The 21,510-nt window shown below is 47.2% G+C and overlaps 1 protein-coding gene across 3 annotated transcripts in view; it reads right to left on the bottom strand.

The window, feature by feature from the left end:
* Positions 1-5,668: 5,668 nt before the first annotated feature.
* Positions 5,669-21,510, bottom strand: part of tle5 (TLE family member 5, transcriptional modulator) — a 30,212-nt gene continuing 14,370 nt past the window's right edge. The window contains exons 3-7 of one of the 3 annotated variants that reach the window (XM_037469432.2): positions 18,392-18,455; positions 15,281-15,325; positions 10,635-10,697; positions 9,830-9,904; positions 5,669-8,554 (exon numbers count right to left, since the gene is read on the bottom strand). In XM_037469432.2, coding sequence (XP_037325329.1) covers positions 8,330-8,554; positions 9,830-9,904; positions 10,635-10,697; positions 15,281-15,325; positions 18,392-18,455 — 472 coding nt within the window. In that variant the 3' untranslated portion in view covers positions 5,669-8,329. Of the gene's footprint in view, positions 8,558-9,829; positions 9,905-10,634; positions 10,698-15,280; positions 15,326-18,391; positions 18,456-21,510 lie in introns of all 3 variants that reach the window. The other 2 variants (XM_037469431.2, XM_037469433.2) reach the window with 2 other exon arrangements.

The following is a 21,510-nucleotide window of genomic DNA, read 5'->3' as shown; positions in this document are numbered from 1 at the left end:
AAGCACCGGTTCAACCAGGTCAACTCTTTAGGTGAAGTCTCCTTGGTCGCAAATGTTCTCATATTTTCAGCTTTTCAGCTTTTCAGCTTTTCAAGGCGTCATAAACACAACTTTTTCCAACAGGGTTTTTTTTTTTTTTACAGTAGATTATATATTTCTCTATTCTCATTCATGTTCTCTTGATTCTGCCCATGCTGGCTGTTAAAAATGATAACCCTTAATTTACGGTCCCTGAAAGCAGGACATCTGCAGCCAGAGAGAAAGGGGATTTTATTGGGGCTTTAATTATGTTGATTTACAATTCCGTCAATGCGCAACTCTTTTATTGCATTCATCATGTTTACGCTGGTCAAAAATTCTTGCAAAAGGGTACCTAACGACTTCCTTTCCTATTTTTCTTTGAATTTCACCAATAGAAAGTTGAAGAAATAATACTGAAAATATATCAAATTTCACATGAAATAACTCTAATCTCATGATTTGTAATAATATTGGGGAGGACTTCCACTGATTCATATAACAAAAGCCGGTAAAAAGCCTCCTGCCAACTGGTCCCTGCATGAATTCATCTGGCCTCGTTGTGCTGTGGTTTTTGTGAAGCTACTTTCAGTGGATTTCCCTTCGTTTGCTTGTAAAATATTGGCAGAAACTGATGAACTTCGAATTCGCTCATTGAGCATTCGTATAACCGGCGTTGAAGGCCGAGGTTCCCTGTTGTCATTTTACGCAAATGGAAAGAAATGAGCTGTCAGGCTTTGGAGCCACGCTGGAAATGTGGAAGATTGGTCGTCTGCACTCGGCCAGAAATCTGAAGAAAACAAAGAGAGGGAAGCACACAACATTACAGCAGCAACACAAAGGAACCAGGGAGGGGTTGGTTTTCTTTTTTTAAGCATGTGTTGCATGTATAACACAAATAGCCGAGAGCACCGGGGCGGACGTGTGTGCTGTGTCACATTCAAACAGGTTGATAAAATCTGCTACCTCAACCCTTCCTGGTCAAGGTTCTAGTCAAGATCACACAGCTGAAAGACAGCAAGTGGACATCGTGTTCTCTTTTTCTACTTTCTCTATTGAAAAGGAAAGTAGGAATAAATAATTGTTTCGTACTACTGGGGAGAAAAAAAACTCAGAGACCAAAAATAATAAATAATACAGAGAGAAACCGAGAAAATGCAGAAGACGAATAAGAAAAGAAAAAAAAGGATTTTGTCTCGCAACCAGCAGACAAGGAGGAGGAGGAGGAGGAGGAGGAGGAGGAGGAGGAGGACAAAGAGGGTGAGATGGAGGAGGAGGAGGACAAAGAGGGTGAGATGGAGGAGGAGCAGGAGCAATGTAGCATGCTGTTTATAAAGCTGGAGAGAAAGAGGAGAAAGGGGAGAGAGCGACAGCACTTGCTAAATGAATTTGGCTTTTAGCAATGGGGAGTCTACTCCTCTGCAGTGTGTGTGTGTGTGTGTGTGTGTGGGGGGGGGGGGGGGGGGGGGGGGCATATATACACATAGGCCTACATAACTGCCAGTGTGTGATAATGAGTGTGTGGGTTTGTGTGCGTGCAGCTGAATGTGTGTGTCTCAATACGTCTGTGTGTGTGCGTGTGTGTGTGTGTGTGTGCGTATATTTGTGCGTGTGCACAAATGGTTTTGTAAGCACGTGTGTGAAAAACATCACCGTGCATGTTTCTGCATATCTTTTTAACTAAATAACGTTTCTAAGTGCTGGTATGTCAGGAAACGGCAAGGCGAGGTTTTCTGTGTGTGTGTGTGTGTGTGTGTTTTAGGTGCAGTGTCACCCGGATTGGAAGTGACAGGCAGGAAGTATCGGAGGCAGCTGGGTAGCAGCCCACTAACCACACAGGGGAGGGCGCTGCGCTGCAAAACATTAGCAGTAGGGGTGGAGTGACTACGCACACGGCGAGATGGACACAAAGAGATGCTCTTAGCGCTGGACCTGGAGTCGAAGGCCTCACACGGGACCAATGTCACGTGTCCGTTAGAGACGTATTGTTGGTTCCAGGCCGTTCCAGAACGAACTCCTCCACCCTGGATAGCAGGGAGATGTTGATGTAAGGTCTCAAACATTGCCTTCGTAAAATGTTTTATGAGGACAAAAATTAAACGTTTCGGCACGAGAGACACCAGATTTATCAGAACCGTCCAAAAAAAAAAAGCTCAAGATCTTCTTCTTTGTCCGCTGTAATTTGGCTACACTCCATTCATTCAAGAGTTTTCATTTTTGGAATTCACCTTCATTTTGCTTCCGTGCTTAGAAAAAGGCAAAAAACGTCTGTGAGGTGGGTGTTGGGCTGAAGCCGGCAGGTGGTTAGCTTAGCTTAGCATGAGGAATAAGAACAAAATCCAGTAACCCACTGCTCCGAAACACGTTAGAGAAAGAAAATACATTGTTTAATCTGTCGAAGCTGCCGAGGTACTGGTAGAAAGATTCTGTTAGATTTAGAAAACTGTTTCTCCTTTGTGCTAAGCCAAACATCTGCAGCTTTGTATGTAACTCGCCTTTTTAGAAAAGCTTTAAGCTTCCTTTGACTATGGAAGCAGTGGCAGGACGTGCTCAGCTACATCGTAGCTCCCACACATCAGCAGAAAGGTGTATTTTTAGGGGGATAAACAGCTGGGTGCGGTGACCTTCCAGGGGTCTGGTTCTCTTTTTAAAGGGTCGCAGGTTTTGGTCCCGTTGCGCTGTTTTGTTTCATCTGCATGCTAACCGTTGCTAAGCTAAGCTAAACTAAGTTAATTAGGGTCAATTCAATTATGAGTCCAGCATGAAGACAAAACTAGAGACGACCAACGAGAGAAATGGGACGAGATGATGAAGAGAATATCAAATGATCAAGTAGAGAGGAAATGAAGAGAGAACAAAGGGAAGGAAAAGGAGACGAAAGCGGATTTTAAAAACAAGATGAAAATATCAGAGAGGAAGGTCAGCGAGGGAGGCTCTTTGTACACACACACACACACACACACACACACACACAAACCCTCAGACAGTATTCACACAAACACATGCAAGCATTCCCAAACTCACTCATACACAATATGCCTTATACAAACATAAGCACACACTGAGCATTGCTTGGGTGTGTGTGTGTGTGTGTGTGTGTGTTTGTGTATGAGTGTGCGCGTACAATGGGGAGTTGCACAAAGAGAAGACAAGACCCGATTAGAAAAGCAGGCCGAGAGGCGGTTTCCCATGGTGCATCTCTAGAAGCGAGACCGCGTTGTGTCAAAACCAAGTGCTGCTCCAGCTGAGGCCGAAAGACACACAAAGACACACAGAGAGAGACAGACAGAGACACAGAGAGAGAGAGAGAGACAGTCAGAGAGACAGACAGAGAGACAATCAGAGAGACAGACAGATAGAGGAAGAGGGATGTGGGTGTTTCCCATTTCTGAGTGAGAGATCACTCTGAGGTGAAACAGGGGAGTTGGCGGGGACATAGAGAGAGACAAATCATATATAAAAGTCTCAAAGTGGCAGAAATGGGTGAGACAGCGGGAGACGAAAGAGGGGAACGGAGTAAAAGGAGTGACAGTGATGGATGGGAGCGATAGACGGATGGATAGAGGGACGGGAGGCGGGTTGGAGGATGGAGACGCGGCAGACGGAGATTGACAGCCTCCTTTTCCCGGGGACGGATGAATAAACCGGTGCAGCGACGGATGGAGAAAAGGAGTGAGTGATGGAGGAGGGGAGGTAATGAGAGAGAGAGAGAGAGAGAGAGAGAGAGAGAGAGAGAGAGCGTCTCTGTAATCAAGCCATAAAGGAGAGCGGGAGCGAGGGAGCGAGGTGGAAAAGACGAGTGGGCTCTGAATGAGTCAATCATGATTAATCAAGACGCTTCTCGCTCTCTCTCTCTCTCTCTCTCTCTCTCGCCGTCTTTCTGCTCAGACTCATCATCATCATTACACACACACACCGACACACACACACACACACACACACACATGTTCTCCAGTGCAGCCCCCCCCCTCCAACCCTGTGCATTCCCATCATGACTGTACCAGTGCACATTCAGTACCAGTCAAAGGTTTGGACACAGTCTGCTGTGTATTTTCAGGCCCCACGTTTCCAAAACGGTGATTCTTTTTAAACGACGTTTAATCGGCCAGCTGGCATCAAACGCAGTACAATATAGCAACTAATACCATTTAAGTTTGCATTTTATTAAAACACTCGCAGCGCTGTATTTAGAGAATGCTCAAACATAAATGGATATGGAGGACTATTTTCTCATGCGGATTAACACACATTTGTTGCTTTCAGGCCTATTTACAGCAGCAGAGTGGTGATGTGAGGATTTAAAGGGGACATATCAGAGAATACCCCCCCCCCCCCGTGCTTGTTCGCAAACATCGAGTTCCTACCGGCCCACAGACTATGACAAGGCAAGTGATCCGAAAACATTCAACGCTCCATTTGGCTCCACTTGGTGTGACACATGAAGACTCAAACGTGGCGAAAAACAACCTCAAAATGAGCACGATACTTCCATTTTAAAATAAACTACGGTGCTTTATTGTGCAAAAAATGAACTTGTGTGACTCACTGATTTTAATATTTTTTGGACAAACGGCAAATATTTCTGACACAGGATTGTCATTGTCGAATTTGGTCTTTTCACGAGTGTGATTTCAACAACAAAAACACAGCACATCATCAGGGCTGACCTTTAAAGGTGGCCCCTAATTAAACAACTCCAATGTGATTGTGGGACCTTTTTTCTTTTTTTTTTCCACAGGCTCTAATTTGCTCTAAAGAAAACCACTGGATACGAGAGGAAAAAACGTCCCCTGCGTCGCGGCTTGTGAGCAGCGTGTGAATCCTCAGGCAGAGAGAGAAGAAATAGGGCACTTTCATATTTATTCAAGTGTCAGATCCAAGGCTGTCTGTAGGGAGGAGGGGAGGAAGAGAGGGAGGAAGAGAGGGAGGAGGGCCGCAACCACACTTTCACACGCCTGTCTCTCTTTTTTTTTTATCCAAACCCGAACACACACACGCGCGCGCGCGGATGGACACAGGGGGGAAAAGACAGAGGGGAGCGAGGGAGAAAGGAAGTAAAAAAAAGATGAGAAGGAGATAGAGGAGGACGGATGTGCACTCATTCAAACCCCCCCCCCCCAAAAAAAGCTAAATGAATAAAAACACCTCTCTGTGATCAGTGTGTGTGTGTGTGTGTGTGTGTGTGTGTGTGTGTGTGTGTGTGTGTTTAGACCCAGAAGTATCGGCCGCAGCATCTAAACGAGGATGACGCGCAGGCGCCAAACAGGCCGCGTTCCGGCGTCTCCGGGATGTCGCATCAATGGCGGGTCCGCGCGGCGCTGAACGGAGAAACGTTCATCAACGCGACCGGAAGTACACGAAGCTCCCGCTCGACACGACAAACGCGCACGCGCACACGCGCACGCACACACACACACACACGGATGAATACCTCGTGGTATTTAGCTGCCGCTAAACGTAAAGCAACACCTCCTCCTGGTGGACACACCGTGAACTACAAGGATCCGGTTCGGATTCAGCTTCGTGCCCCCGAGTGGTTTCGAAACTGTCCCAATTGAATGCTGATGCACTTATTTGAAGCCTATAAAGACATTCATTATCATCACATAAACAGTAAAAAAAAAAAAAGGCTGAATGATGCTCATGTGGACATCTTTGATATTCAACTTTATTGATTCTAAATTCTTGAACGTGCAGCTTGTAGTTTGAGGATTTTTCTTATCTTACATTGTTGAGACTTCGGGACACACAAGACTTCCATTTCTTCCTAAAACATAATGAATTACATAGAACAAAAACAGTAATCCCATAATGTTTCCAACCACTACATAGGGTTGGTTGAGGAAAAAGATACTTTTCAGCCAAACGGTTTGACCAATAATGAAAAATATTCAATCAAGAAATGAATATTACAGAAAAATGCTTTTACAGGAATCAAATATAACTATTCAGTCAGTCACAATAACAGCCTTCTAACTACCAAGCAGACATTCAAAAAGAGTCAGAAGACTTTTGATTTGATTGACTTTATTTGTAAGGCACCAGAAGTCCTTCCTTACTGCAGAACATTTCATATTATTTATAGTAAATGTTTGTTGTACTTTTTAATAGGATATTTTTTTTGTTGTTTCAATGAAGCTATGATTTCAGACACAAAACATTTTTTTTTTGCCAAAGTACACACTTTCAGGTTTTACATTATGCACAAAATAAGTATTTAAAAAAAGACCTTTACAAAGCTCAAAACGCTTACAATGCATCACGCTATAGGGGCAAAAAGTCGGGAAGGTGGGATGTGGCGTGGGAGAAGAGGGCACAGGGGTTAGAGAGGAGAGAAGGGGGGGGGGGGTCAAAGGTCAACGTACTGCAGTCCCCTCCCCCACCGGTGTCACATCAGTTTTTGTAACACAACAGCACAAGAAATCATCCAGGACAGACAAGAAAAGATGCAGCTATATACACATACAGCTTTCTATGTAGAACAAGCGCCTCCAACTACTTCAACAAATACATGGGATTTCATTTGTATGTTTAGGACGTCAGCTTTGTAACTCTTGAAGTTCGTATTGATTCATATTTCCAAAATAAAAAGGAGGGGAAAAACAAAACAAGTGCATCGATAGCGGAAAAGTTTGGACCAAACGTTCTTTAAAAAGTTAAGAAAAATGTGTTTGCGTGTGGAACGAATATCACCGAAGTAACCACGGCAACAACGTTGCTTGTCGTCTGAGCTTTGGGACTAAACAAAAAAGCGTTACTCTTGTGCCATAACGTGGAAATTTGTTTTAAATTTGTTTCCTTTGTGAATCTCTAACAATAAACATGTGCTTTATTAAGCCAAAGACCGTGTGGAGCGGCGTTTCTCCCCCGAATAGAGCGAAATAGTTTATTTTCACACGTCAGTTCATTGTCACAGTGTAGCCGTTGAATCAGAGAGCGTGAATACTGTAGTGTTCGCCCCGCATGACGGACCTGTGCCGCCAATCAAAAATGTACCGTTTTCAAAATCAGAAATTAGACGGATCCAAAGCTCGGCTGCAGGAGATTCATGTTTTGGTGTTTTTCTTTTGCTCTGAACCCATCAAGGAGGAAGACACACACTGCCCTCTGCTGACGAACACTAAACATGCTCGCACGCGCACACACACACGCACGCACACACACCCGCACCACCCCCCTCCACCCCCTCCAGGGTGCCGTGGCGCACATCAAAGCTGCAGAGGGTGGTGGAGACGCTACAGGAGTCGAGCAGCATCTCTGCTCACTTAACGGCCTGCAGGGAGACGTTGTGTTCCGTTGAGGTGCGGGTGGGATGTGTCACACCCGACAGGCACCTCATGGGGGGGGGGGGGTTACTTTGTTAACTACCTCAACGACAGCAGGAAGCTCTACCGAGGTGCGGTTTCTTTAAGGTGAATTCAGAATTTCTGGTTCGGAGACATATGCCCAATATAACGATTTTTGCTTTCTTTCTGGATGGGGAGCGTGTTCGCCGTCGTCGGTTCTCCCTTTAAAAGGGGCCACTTCTCTGATCCATAACAATCCACCAGTTAAACCCAAAGCCAAGCTGTAGCTTGGAATGAATGCATGCAATCGGTGCCGGCAAAAGACATCAACCCTGCGGCCCTCTGTCGGACCTCTTTGTCGGGGGGGGGGGGGGGGGGGGAAATGAGGTTCTTAGGAGTCCTGTGTTGTGTCTGAAGAGTATTACAGCTTGCCAAAGAATGTTTAGCCTGCGGTGCGATCAGTGTCACAGATCAGTCCTGAATAACAAGGACCAGCTTAGAACAGGGGCGAGTGGAGGAGAAGATTTGTGAAGAAGAAAAAAAAAAATCAACTAGAAACTAAACAGGAATAAGAACAGAGAGCAGGAAGGAACCAAAATAGAAAGCAGTACTGATGGGGGGAAAAAAAAACATAAGCTAACTGAAGCTTTATAACATGCAGAGAAGAGTCATTAAACCGAAAAGACCCAGGAGACCCCCCCGATGATGAGAGAGAGAGAGAGAGAGAAGGGACAATAGAGAAACAACCTGTGCGCTGTAAATATGGAGCAATCAGACTAGTCTGGCGTAAGGGGGCGGGGCCAAAGCCCTCCCAATAAAAGGGAGTTGGTTAAGGGGTCTGAAGCTGGAGCTGTGTTGATGGGATTGAAGCCCGTAATAGCTAAGGTCAAAGAGGGAGGGAGGGAGACCAGGGGAGAGGCTGTAGGCCAAAGGGGAGGGTGAGGAGGGGGGGTGGGGCTCAGATCTAGGGATTCAGGTCTCTGGACAAAAAAAAAAAAAAAGCGCAGCTGAATGGGGACCCCCGTCTAATCTGACTTGTCTCCGTCCTCCTCGCGGTGGCTGTCGACTCCTTCGCGAGAGGCCTTCTCCTCCTTGGCCAGCTGGGCTTGGGAGGCCAGCAGGGAGGAGAGGGAGAAGAGGCCGGAGGAGGTGGTGACGGCGGGGAGGCTTGGCTGGCTCAGGCCCAGCGGCAGGGGGGTCATGGGCAGGGCCAGGCCCTGGAGCTGAGACAGCTGGTGAGCCTGGAGCTGCTGCTACATGGAAGACAACCAGACACAACTTAGGCACAGCAGGATAGAGCCGACACACAAATCACTGAGGGGGGGGGGGGGGGGGGACTCTAAATCTGCAATGCACAGACCTATTATACATCACGAATTATGTCTAAGACATGAGCCCGCAGGCACGGCGCTAATAGCTCAGGCACAAAGGGGATAGATGGGAGGCACATATCAAAAGCTGGAGTACATGCTCCGTAGAAGACGGAAAGTCTGCAGCGCACATAACTTATTTATAACGGAGGCAATTTTCAATCTATACAGCCCCAAGAAAATAAGCTAGAGGGAAGAATAGTGTACAAAATGGGGAGGTGGGGGGGGGGGGTTAGTGGGTCTTAGAGGAAAAATGTTCCAGAATCTGACAGATAAAAATACCATGGGATCCATGTTTCATTTTAACATTTTATAACAATCATGACTAAATTCTTATGAAGTGGATCTAAAAGCCCCAAGCTACACCTCCAAAGCAAACAGCTGGGCTTCACATTCAGCCCACAGGTAATACGCTCCATGTCCTTGAGGTATATGAGGTGTAGAAGTATGATATAAGCAGCTGTGGAAGAAAAATATAGATTTGCTTTGGAAGGTGGACCATGTCCTGCCGCTCCGGTCCTAAAACACAGGCCTGTGTGGACCAGGGTCCTCTGGATCTACAGCAGGACACACAAAGACAAAAGGCGGGGCTCGCTAACGCTACACGGCTAGTGGAACGATGGGGTGGCTCTGCTAGCGAATACTAAACCTCTGGTAAAATGATGAAGTAGCTAAGCTAGTTACTGCTAAGCTACTAAAAGGCTTATATTGATAAAGTGTAGCCGGCTATCAAAGCCCCAGAGATGAAGGATTACAGGTTAATGCCCCATCCTTATTGATTCAATATCCAGCAAGCTAACTTTATCCTGCTATTGCAATGATCAGAATTTTGCCCTTTGTAGGGGGGTGGGGGGGGGGGGTTGTTCGGACCGATCTGATCCTTGACTTAAAAACAATAGGAAAAAAATATAAAATAAATATAAATGTTATGTATTGCAATAAGGATCACAACATTGCCACAGATACATGTTCCAGTTATTTGAGTCAGTATTTGACCAATTTCAGTTGCAGTAGGTAAAATAATCAAAGTATCGATGTTCAGATACGTCAATAAGCCAATAAATAAAAGCCATTGGAGAAAACAATAGAACAAGCGATTGGGCTTTCTAGCCATCATAAGACCCTCAAGTGGGGCTGCGGGCCGGAACATCATACCCTTATGATGGAGTTCATCTCTGGGGGGGTGACCTGCTTGGCCCGCTCTATGGCTGCCAGGACCTGCTGCTGGTGCTGGAGACGGTGGGTGGGTGGGTGGGTGGTGGGGGTGGGGGTTGAAAGCGAGAGATACAACAAAAGCAAGACAAAAACAAGGAGAGGGGAGTTGGGGGAGGGGGTGGGAGAGGTGGAGAGGTTAGATCAATATCAATAGTCCCAACAGAGAACGACAACCCTCTCTGATGACGCACCTCCCCCCACGCCCCCCCCTCCCTTATGGCCATTCAGCCTAGTGTGACACCAGTGAATGGATGGCTGGCTGGTGTGCTGTAATGGGTGGGGGACAACGCCCTGGTGGGCAGATAAGAGCGCGGCTTTATCGGAATCACACGGCCATTTATTACGCTGACACACACACACACACACGCACGCACGTACGTACGCACACACACACGCACACACACGCACGCACTGGGAAAAGAGAAGTGGGACGGAGGAGGAGAAGGAGGAAGAGAAAAAAGGGGAGTGGGGGAGGATGTCAAAAAGGGCGGGGGAGGGAAAACAGATTGAATATGGCAGACGAGAGAGTGGGGGGGGGGGGGGGGGGGGGGGGGGCGAGTGACGATGAGCGGCGGCGGGAGGGAGGGAGGGAGGGCGAGCGAGGGGGTCGCTGAGGTGGAGAGGTAATGAGGCGGGAACGAGGGAGATCCCATTCCAGGAGGTGAGGAAACAGTGCTGCCGGGGGTCAGAGGGTCAGTGCTGACTGCGTACCAGAGTGTGTGTGTGTGTGTGTGTGTGTGCTTACCTCCTGAGACAGGTAGGGGAGGACTTGTGCGCAGATTCCATTCAATCTCTTCACGATCTCAGCCTGCAGGGAGAGAAGAGGGAGAACTTTTAGTTTTTAGAGTCGGGGACTATTTTGCGATGCGAATGATCACACATTCGGCGGCGGGGCAGCGGTGTGCGTTTTTACAAAGCTGCTACACACCCTTAGGCCCGACTCAGGAATGCACGAAATCAGCCCGATTCCAGCCAGACGCGTCTGCCGCGGCAGACGTTTTATTTCCGCCTGGCGTAACGTAACGAGACAAAAGACGAGCTTGTTAGCCTTTCGCCTCGCCTTCCGAGACGTGTTCCCTCACGACGGGTTACTCCGACCAACTCCACTGTGAACTTGGCCAGAGAGACAGAGGAATGATGTGAAAGATAAAGAAGTCGAGCATTAGTCTGTCGGGTCTCGGGCCGATTGTGGGCGTGAACGCTCGATTGACGCCCCCCTCGCTGGCATCAGATTGGCTGCCGTCATCGGGGTGAGTCACCGCATTAAAACACACGTGTAAACAATAAAAACAAGCGATTCAATCCATTGTTTTCTTTTTGTCTTTGCCTGGCATTTGTTGGCAAAGGAAAAAAAAAACTAAAAACTAAAAGCACATCACCAGATCCTTTAAACCCTTAAGATTCAAACCACACTCTCATCAGTATGGGAAACATCTGCTCTGACCTTCACACCCACACACACACCCACCCACACACCAAAATCACTCATTCTCCTCATTAATTAAGTTGCTTGTACTGTATACTCTTACACGCACATCCACTAACAATCCCCCCATGCCGACACCCTCCCCCCCCCTTCTTCTTGCTTTCTCATCTTGAACATTCTCCATCTTTCTCACACGCAGGTCTATTATCACATTTGGTTGGTAATCACCCAATCCGTCTGAGATATGCAAAGCAGCAGTAATTGTGTTAGAGCCTAATTCGTGGCACGACGAGGAGAGCGGGGCCCCTTCGACTCGTCATTAGGCATGCGGAGCACAGCGGCCCAGCGAGCGCTTCACCCCGGTCCGCCCGCCATCTCGCACACACACACACACGCGCACACACACACACGCACACGCGCACACACCCTGACGCCTCAGAGGGACTCGCTCCATGCTAACTATGGCTCTTCCTCTTTTTTTCTGTGCCCTTTAAGAGTCTCTCGCTCTCCCTCCTCTCCCCCCCAACCTCGCCTCCGTTTCTTCCTTCTTTTTTTTTAATCTGTGCTCTCTATTATCCTCCTCTGTGTCTCCCTCCGCTTTTATCGGTCTGAACGCTGCTTCTCCTCTTTTGTCCTGCCTTTACATTTTACACGGCTTTATTCCAGCCCTCCTCGAGTGCTGCTGGAGAACACATTCACCGAGGAGAGCGTTGTATCGGGGGGGGGGGGGGGGGGGGAGGGAGGGAGGGGGGCAAATGAAACGTACATCATAACACAACTGGCCCAGAGCACAAATACAGCAAGGTCGTTCAACAGCATTCATTCCTGTGCCGCATGTCTCCGCTGCTTTGTGTCAATTTAGATTTTTATGTCTATATTAACCTTTATACCTTTGTATCATTCTGTAAATGATCACGCGTGATTAGACTCACGGGGAGAGCAAACACAGCCGTGTGTGTGTGTGTGTGTGTGTGTGTGTTCGTAGGAAGGCAGCCTGAACAAACGGAACATTTCACAGACTTCCTGCTGTTGTCTGAATGTGCGTCTCCGTTTGAGTGTCTTGTGCCGCCGCTTCCTGCCGGGAATAGAACCCGACATCGCACTCCTTCATGCGTTATGGAATACCTCCAAGAGATCGAAACCCTATAGAAGCACGGCATATCGGGCACAGTCACTAAATCTAGCAAGCAGCAGAACAAAGTCTTTCCCTTTTGTTACTCGACAATATTTCAGAAGTAAATATTGTTGTCAATGAATCAATGAATCACATCTAAATGGATATACACACTAGTTCATATTTTACAAACAGAATACAATATACATTTGCTACATTAAAATGCTCCCTGCACGTTAATGTATATAGTATGTAACACATTATATACTCTCATAGCATATATAATATTAATAAAATATGTAAAACTTTGACCATGAAAATTGGATCATGATCCATTCTGCCTCATGATTATATTTGGTACTGATCCTTTAGTTTCCTATTACATTTCAGTCAATCCTCTTATCCATTAATGGACATTCTTTCTGCTCTATTAGGTGTACTTATTGATCTCGATTATTCTTCCATCACAACACGAGGAACGCGTCCAGCGGCGTTCTGCAGATCAACCTAAAAAGGTCCCCTAATTACAGGTGAATAAATTGGTGTGCATAATGACGACTGCGTCTACGTTAGATCGTCTCGTCATTGTGTGAAAGCCGTTAAAAAAATGCAAGCAAAACATAGCTGAGGAGTTATGTCGTCTACAGCAGGACGACTCGAGACCAAACAGGGAGGGGGCACGGGACAGAAAGACAAAGAGGGCTGCATTCAACATGTTCCCAGCTCAATCCACAACTCAACCTTGCTTCTCTTCCCCAAGACAAAACACAGAGAAACACGGTGAGAAGGGGGAGGGTGGGGGGGGGGGGGGGGGGGGGCAGACAGAGGCGAGGCATTTTGATTTGAGTAGGGCGGAGTGATCAAGAGGGAACAAGTGAATATGTGAGAGAAAAATAGAGAAAGACACAGGGAAATAGAGACAGAGGTGGAAAGGGAGGAGGAGCAGCCGGGGGGGAGGGTAGGGGTGAGGTGGGGGGGGGGGGGGGGGTGGGAGAGGCTGTGCACAATAGGCCTAGACATGAATGCTCCTCGACACTCGTTACCACACATCCCCTTCAATTTCAACTCTCTAATGGAACTAGAGATTCCCCGCACCCACTCATAGTGTGCACAAAGAGAGCATGCACGCTGACACACACACACACACACACACACACACACACACACACACACACACACACACACACACACACACACACACACACACACACACACACACACACACACACACACACACACACACACACACACACACACACACACACACACACACACACACACACACACACGCACACACACGCACACACACGCATATGGATGAATAGAGGGGGATACAGGCAGTCTCTTTTTTAATTGCAGCCAATCGGACAGCACATGAGCAAATGTACCAATGACACAAAAAGACACACATATTCAAAGCGCACACACACACAGAACCACACTTGTGACTGAATTTCATTCCTGTGAGATAAAGGGAATGAAGTGCACAACAAGGCAGTGTGTGTGCGCGCGGGACCGTAACAGTTGGCGCGTGTGTGCGTGCACACCTATGAATGTGGGTGTGTGTTTGTACCGCATACATCACGTCAGTCCTCCTGCCTCAGAGCCTGTGTGGGTGCATATGTGAAGGTCTTTAAATCATGGACGCCGCTACCTCTGTGTGTGTGTGTCCATTTGTCAAAGCATACTCGCCTGTCAGTGTGCGCCGTCAATCATAAGACTGTGTGTGTGTGTGTGTGTGTGTGTGTGTAGGGCAGTGCCAGACGAGGTCACTGATAAGGGCCGGCCCTTTGGAGGCCCATCGCTCTCTCCCTCCTACAGGCGCAGCATAAATTACTCCCCCATGCAAACTGGATATCGGCTTCCCCCCCCGCCTTTTCTTTGCTTCATCAAAATGGCCAGCGGATTCTAAATGGATCGTCATCACTGAAGTTGAAGATATCTTTAGGATGGGGAGGCGGGGCTGCCCCTATGACTTTAGGCTGAAAGTTATCAATATTAAAATAAACTTCCCACGTCTCAGGAAATGATAAAAATTCCCTTCCACGTGCACATTTCACTGTGCATACGGTGAACTCAAATTGATTTGGCAACTGCGGAGGCGCCAACCCCCTCGGCGTCTGCATTTCCACACACGGCCTCGGGTGACATCATTCAAATGTCCCTGAACACTCCCAAAGTGAAGGGAGATTATCCCTGTAATTCACACCTGCCAATCAGTGAGCTGCAGGTGCAGAGTGGGGGGGGGGGTTTCGGGAATGCACAGCTGCGCCTGCATCAACAGCATAACAACGCGAGGCGAGTGATTTTGGACTTTCAAGGCTCCGAGGGTGAAAAAAGATTGGTTTTGAGGCGATGCAAAGTCGCTGGAATGCTGCCAAGGTTCACGTGGCCGTGAAAAGTCCGCCGCTCGAATCATCAGCTTAGAAAAGAGGAAACGGACGGAGCGCTTCCATGTGCTGGTAGTCCTTGACAAATCAGAGTATAAAAAAAAAAAAAGCATGCAGTCTGAACCAGGCAGAAGTAGAAAAAAAAAAAAAAAAAAGAAGACTAACTCTGCGTGGTGCGGCGCTCCTGATTCAGACGGGTAATTGTTCTGAAATCGCAGCGGCTCTCATTTGAGGCTCTCGCTGCTTTCTGCTGAGCACGTCGAATGTGGGAATGTGGACGGGTGCAGAGGAGACAAGTTGGCGCCACGTTTAGGGAAACATCTCAACTCGCTCCCCTTATTCGCTTCCCTTGTGGATCACACGTGGCTACGCTGTGGTATTTGAAGACCCTTTGCAGAGCAGACGGACAGCAGTGGGTTCGTGTCCTACGTGATTGGCGCATGCTTTAAAAAAAAACTCACCTGTTTGTGCATCTCAATGTTGAGCCCGTAGGACATCTCGTAGTACTGCAGGAGGAGAAAGAGTGAGACAAAAGCGGAAAAGTTATAACACAAGCATCAAAAGCCTTCTTTTAATGGGAGTGTTGCACAGCCGATGCTGGAGGACAATCAATTTTTTTAAATGCCAACAGAAAAACAAAAAGGATGAATGTATGTTCCTCTAAAGTTCTTAATAAAAATAATTTAAAAGCTACGAATGAAGCTTCCAAACATCTGACTAATGGGTGGAGTTTTAGTTCTAGATATGATATTAAAAGGTAAGAGAGTTGCCTCGTGTTGACGGAAACACAATCCTGTGAGCGTATTGAAGAACAGACACAACCACCTTTAAAGGGGGAGCTGTTTGAATAAAGGAGACATTGGCTATCAAATAGATTTCTTTCTTCTTTTGTTTTAGAATTTTTCTCAACTCGATTTGAACTGCGTTTCTTTCAAAAAGCTTGAAGGTTCTACAATTCCAACGCTTTGTCGGATGTTGAGCCGCGGCGATCCAAACGACTATTGGCAATTCTGACTAACCACGAGTGAAATTACACACAGCTTTGTCATCTTAACATTTCTAAAAAAGGTCGGCGCACTCAAACACACCTGCAAAAGAGAAGGGAAGACGCACAGCTACAAATAGGAAAGGGAGGAGAAAAGGAGAGAAAGAGCCTAGGTGAAGGTGTGTGTGTGTGTGTGTGTGAGATTTCAGTGTTAATGAGAGGGCCACCCTCTAGGCGTCAACCCTGTTAATCACCCACTCTGTCTGCAGGGGGGACTGGCTCTGTCACTGGAAAACAAACAACACACACACACGCACAAACACAAAATTGTGGTGTGTTTTTCCACTTCGATCTCGCACCATCTTGTGCGCACGTGCACACACACACACACACACACACACACACACACACACACACACACACACACACACACACACACACACACACACACACACACACACACACACACACACACACACACACACACACACACACACACACACACACACACACACACACACACACACACACACACACACACACTGTAGCTGCTCGCGCCCACACGGAAGCTCCCTAAAGTAATTACAGCGCCGGGGAAATGGAGGTGCTGCCGCTGGCCGGGGGAGTGGGGGCAACCTGATACGCTATTAGAGGAGGAGTGTGTGTGTATGTGTGTGTGGAGGGAGAGTCTGGTTATTGTGGGAATACAAGGCCGGGTGTGCCCCTGATGGAGTGGAAGTGCGATTGAAAGTGTGTGTGTGTGTGTGCGCGCGCATTAGGAGGGAGGGGAGAGAAAAGCCATATTGCATTCATAGTTCAATTTTACTGCAACATTTTGAGCCTGAGGACGGCTCGGGCTGAGGATCCCTTTGTGTTTCACAGGAAGGTGCGTGCGGCCTTATCGTAAAAAAATAAATAAATAAAAAACGTGGCGAGATGGTCCCGTCTGTTCGTGCTGTCTCGCTGAGTGACAGATCCACAGGTGACTCGAGCTTTTCCGTGGCGGTCACCAGCAGGAGGCAAATTTAAAAGGAAGGCAGAAGCTTTTTTGTTTTTTGCACTCAAGCTTCTATTCGAATGAAGCTTCAAATGTCAATATATTTCATGACATTATTGGGTGGGGAAGATTTCTTTGTTGCAGCTTATGGGTCTGGGTAGAATGCTGCTAGACTGCTCATTAGTGTTAGTCTGTGGTTTTTGAATCCAAAATAATCTTTTTTTAAAAGCATAGTTTATTTGTTTTTGCCACTCTTATGTCAATGGAGAAGACAACTGGCATGTTTACTGATAAGGGCAGAATGCATACAGCGTTACTGGAGTGCTCAGCGTGGTGGATCTGGAGTTTACTGAATGTAAGAAGCCAAATTGTCAGGATACAGAAAAAAAATAGATAAACTGACCAATCAACCTTTTAGTTACTCTTTACATGCATGTAGCTTCATCCGGTTAACAGAATACAGAATGGACGGCAGTCATTGAAAAATACTGCTTTCTGGGGCAAAGATCGAGATCGCTGCTAGACACATTTCAAACCCTGATGAAGAGCCTTCTTTTTCTTACGGATGAGCCTTGAGACCTCAGGTTTTAGCACGCATCATGCCGGACATTCACCAGATCGTCTCGAAAATCTCGTCAAATTGGATTTCTGCAAACTGCATCGATCTCAATTCAACGTTTCTCGTAACCTGTTTGGTGAACAATTATTAAACATAATAAGCATTTAGTTGTGAACATCAGCTTGTATACAGAAACAGAATATTCTGCTCAGTTGTCCTGTCCGAATGAGTGTGCGGATGCTATCAGGCTGACAAAGACTGTGTGTGTGTGTGTGTGTGTGTCCTCACACCTGCCTGAAACACAGAGGATGTGAGCGTGTCTGTGCGTGTTCACGTGGGGGTGTGTGTGTGTGTGTGTGTGTGTGTGTGTGTGTCTGCTGGCTGGCTGATGGGAGAGCAGTGCGGCGGCACAGATTAGATGAGATTAAAGCCATTCAGAGGATCAATTAGAGGCAAAACATCAGACGGCAACGCAGCCACGGCCAGCGACAATGAGATTAGCCCCCGAGGTGGAGCGGGCGAACACGTCCGAGTGTATGTGTGCGCATCGTTTGTGTGCGACTGTGTACGGAGAGAGACGAACGAGAGGAGACCGAGGGGGTTGGGAGAGATATTGCACACATACAGTCCCTCCGGAAACCCAAATAGGGGGCGGGGGGAGGGGAACAATTTACCGCAACTGTGGTCGTATCTGCGTAGCTTCTAGATTAGGTTTAAGCACAAAAAGTACTCTGATTACTTTTAACATTTAAATCGGCTTGCGTTTCCTGACGAGTCTCTGCATTCCAACATCCAAACTATTTTTACATTTTGTTGAGTATTGTACTTGGAACAGATGGCCAGAGCTACAAAAATGAGCAGAAAGAAAAGAGACACAAGAGAACAATTGCACTTGAAAGAATATTAATTAACAGTGTGTGAGAACGTTACCTTTCTCTGCACATTTAAACATCAACATCTTTATGTGACCATCATAGATTAGATGGGTCAAACACACTCTGGCAAGATGACACACGCACGCCTTCACTCACCATGATGTAATGGCGCTGCATCTCTGACTTCTCACTGGCCAACTTGTCACACTCCAGCTTCAAACTGGGGAGAGAGGGAGACCGGGTTAGTAAGAAAGTGTTCCCTCTCAAAGTGCTGACACCAGGTGAGTTCTACCCCCTTCATCATCATCATCATCCTCCTCATCACCACCACCACTGGCCCTGTCATCACTTTCATCATCGCATCAACCCTCATCACCGCCTCCCACCTCCATTGTCATTATCTCATCTACCACCATCATCTTTATCACCATCGCCGCCCTCATCATCATCATCATCATCATCAGGGCCGCCATTGCGCACACCGTTGTTAGCGCGACAAGGTGTCCATTGACGAGGGCGGGTGTCAAAGCCAACTGCAGATGTGGTGTGGACCCAAAATGTCTGCTTTCTAAATCACAGAAGGGGCACTGAGCTAAAAAGGAAAGACTAAATATAGTTTCGGGAGCGTTTCCTGCGACCCGGTCCCCGTGACAGCCATTAGCTGTAATCATGTCAGCGCTGATGTCACGCGAGGCGACAGGACAAAGGAGGACGCGTCGACGAGTCACCCGGGTCGTCAAATGAAATAGACAGAGGTGGTGGGGGAGGGGGAGGGATAGAAATTCCCCTCAATGCCTTTTGACTGGCCCCATGCGATGTGAGGAGAGGATAAGGCTCAGATCAAATAAAGATATGCGCAGACACGCGGTGGATGGTTCCCGATCCAGAATAAAACCTGTTTGACGGTGTGTGTGTGTGTATTTACACCGGGATGTTCTTCTTAGCCGTCTGCGGGAATGACAGCTCGATTACAGCGAGCGCTGGGTGAATCTTCATCGCTGTTAGTCTTAACTGGCAGGCTGAACACGGTGTAACACGGGGCCAATAATGTGAGCTTGCACACACACACACAGAATAATTATGGCAGCAGCTGCACTGTTGGCTGTGGTTAACTTCAGATTTGGTTGAGTGTTCCTCCTTGTTTATTGAGCACGATGACATAACGAGGATATATATAGTCAAGTATCTGATATTTAAAATATGAATGTGCCAATGTTTAACTCATCTGTCAATATTATTTAACAATTTTTAAATGACAATGTAATAATCAATCTGAATAACTCCTAAAAACTAATAAGTGGATAACTGAACATCTAAGTCACTATAATAATAAATAAATCTGGATCACTAAAGATTCTCATTATTCAGCGGTTTTGAAATAAATAGCCTATATAAATCTGGAACTGAAGTTGAAATTTGAACTGATTAATGAATAAATCTTCGTGCCATTCTCCATCCCCAGAGAGAGACTGGAGCCTATTCAGCATGTATTGGGGGCATGTTGTGGGCCAACAACATATTCACAATTCATCATCAGAGAAGACAAGGCTGTAGGAATACCTGCTGCAGGTGGACAGTCGGGCCAGTTTAGGAACTTTTCAATGAAACATTTATTCAGAAAAAAAAAAGAACACAGAGAAATCCTGTAATAACTGTAAACTAGAAAGTGATGGTGAAGGATGAGCAATGGCCTTTCATCATATGATAGCATCCTTATTTAAATCTTTGAATGCAGAACATTAAAAAAAAAATGTTTTGGTAAGATCTCAAATCATTTTGATACAGCAGATGCTGCTTTTAGGAGCCAAGGGCGATCAAGAGGTTTTGGCTCCACTTTTAGGGAGCAGTTGTGTGGCCCATATTTACATATTTTATATTTGCAGTCTATGACGGGAACACAGTAATGCCATGTCATGATACCCAACCTGATTAACAACGTGTGTGTGTGAGTGTGTGTGTGTATATGGGGGGGGGGGCTGATTGTATTGATTCTCTGCCACCTGTTCCTGTGTGTGGATAAGCAGCCTCCGCTCATCCAAAACGCTCCCCTTCCCGCCTACATAAAATCCCTTTCTGCTATCCCTGTGTACATGTGTAGGCTGTGTGGTGGGTTGTCATGACGACAGGCCTCCCCGCTGCCTGCTTACCTGGGATTGGCTTTGCGCCTCCTCTGATTGGTGCTCGGCGGCCCCCGGGCCTGCACTGCTCTCAAACGACACTTTGATGGAGTTTTATTGCCGATTCTTCCGTCTCTAAATCGCTCCTGCTGTCATCTTTATTTTGATTTATGTATTCCCTGATCTATTTATGCATGTGAACGAGGGGAGGGGAGAGGAGGCGGGAGGCTGTGGGGCGGGGTGGGGAGGAGGAGGAAGACAGCGACAATGCTCGCTACTATACCCGGGGGATCGCCTGCGGTACATTCGCCTTTTAAAGGCTTCTGCAACAGACAAGCACGGCGCAGCAGCAAAGCGCTACAAAGCCTCGTCTGTGTCTCCCAACCCCCCCCCACCACCACCACCACCACCGACCCCCCCCACTCCCCCTTCTTGAGTCAATAGGCACTGTATGCATGTTCTGTACTCAGACAAAAAAGGTATTCTTTCAACTGCGCCCTGGCTCTCTGAAGAGGGTTAAACGTTGCTGCTCATCGTTGTGGGAATTACAAAAACCAAAAAGCGGGGGGGGGGGGGGAGACACGCCGGGTGTTATTGCCGCTTCGCAATCCCCCTCAAACAAGAGCGATCAGACCGGAGCAGGAATTTTGCACACAATTTGTCAGGCTTTCATCTGCCTTTGCCCGTCTCTGCAACCGGGCAGAAGCAAGCCAGTGGAAGGTTCTGGGTGCAGAGGAACAAAAACAACCTCCTCAGGAAGGAAGGCGGGCTTCAAAGACTCCCCTCGCACAAAGAGAGAATCTCTCGGCGAGATGCAGACCCCGTGGTGTCTCCTCCCCCCCTCCCCCCCCCCCCCCCTCACACCTCCCTCGCACTTTCAAACTGCTATCAATCGGACCGGCTGAGGTCGGACCAGGCACTTTGGGAGAGCCTCAGACTACCGGCACTGCAGCCGTATTTAAGCAGTAAAGCGAGATCAATGGGCGAGGGCAAACAAGATTGATTTAGGTATGAGTCAATAGAGGATGTGGCCAGGGTGTGCAGGGGAGGTTATGAAAGTTCAGAAATAGTGGAACAATCATTTTTAGGACAGTTAACTACTGCGTCCCTCAATCTCAACATTTTTGCATTCCAAAATAATAAGATTTTACTTTTTGT

The sequence above is a fragment of the Pungitius pungitius genome, chromosome 7, assembly GCF_949316345.1.
Source record: "Pungitius pungitius chromosome 7, fPunPun2.1, whole genome shotgun sequence".
NCBI lineage: Eukaryota > Metazoa > Chordata > Actinopteri > Perciformes > Gasterosteidae > Pungitius > Pungitius pungitius.
Note: the sequence above shows the minus strand (reverse complement) of the source record. Positions and strands in the feature narration are given on the sequence as shown.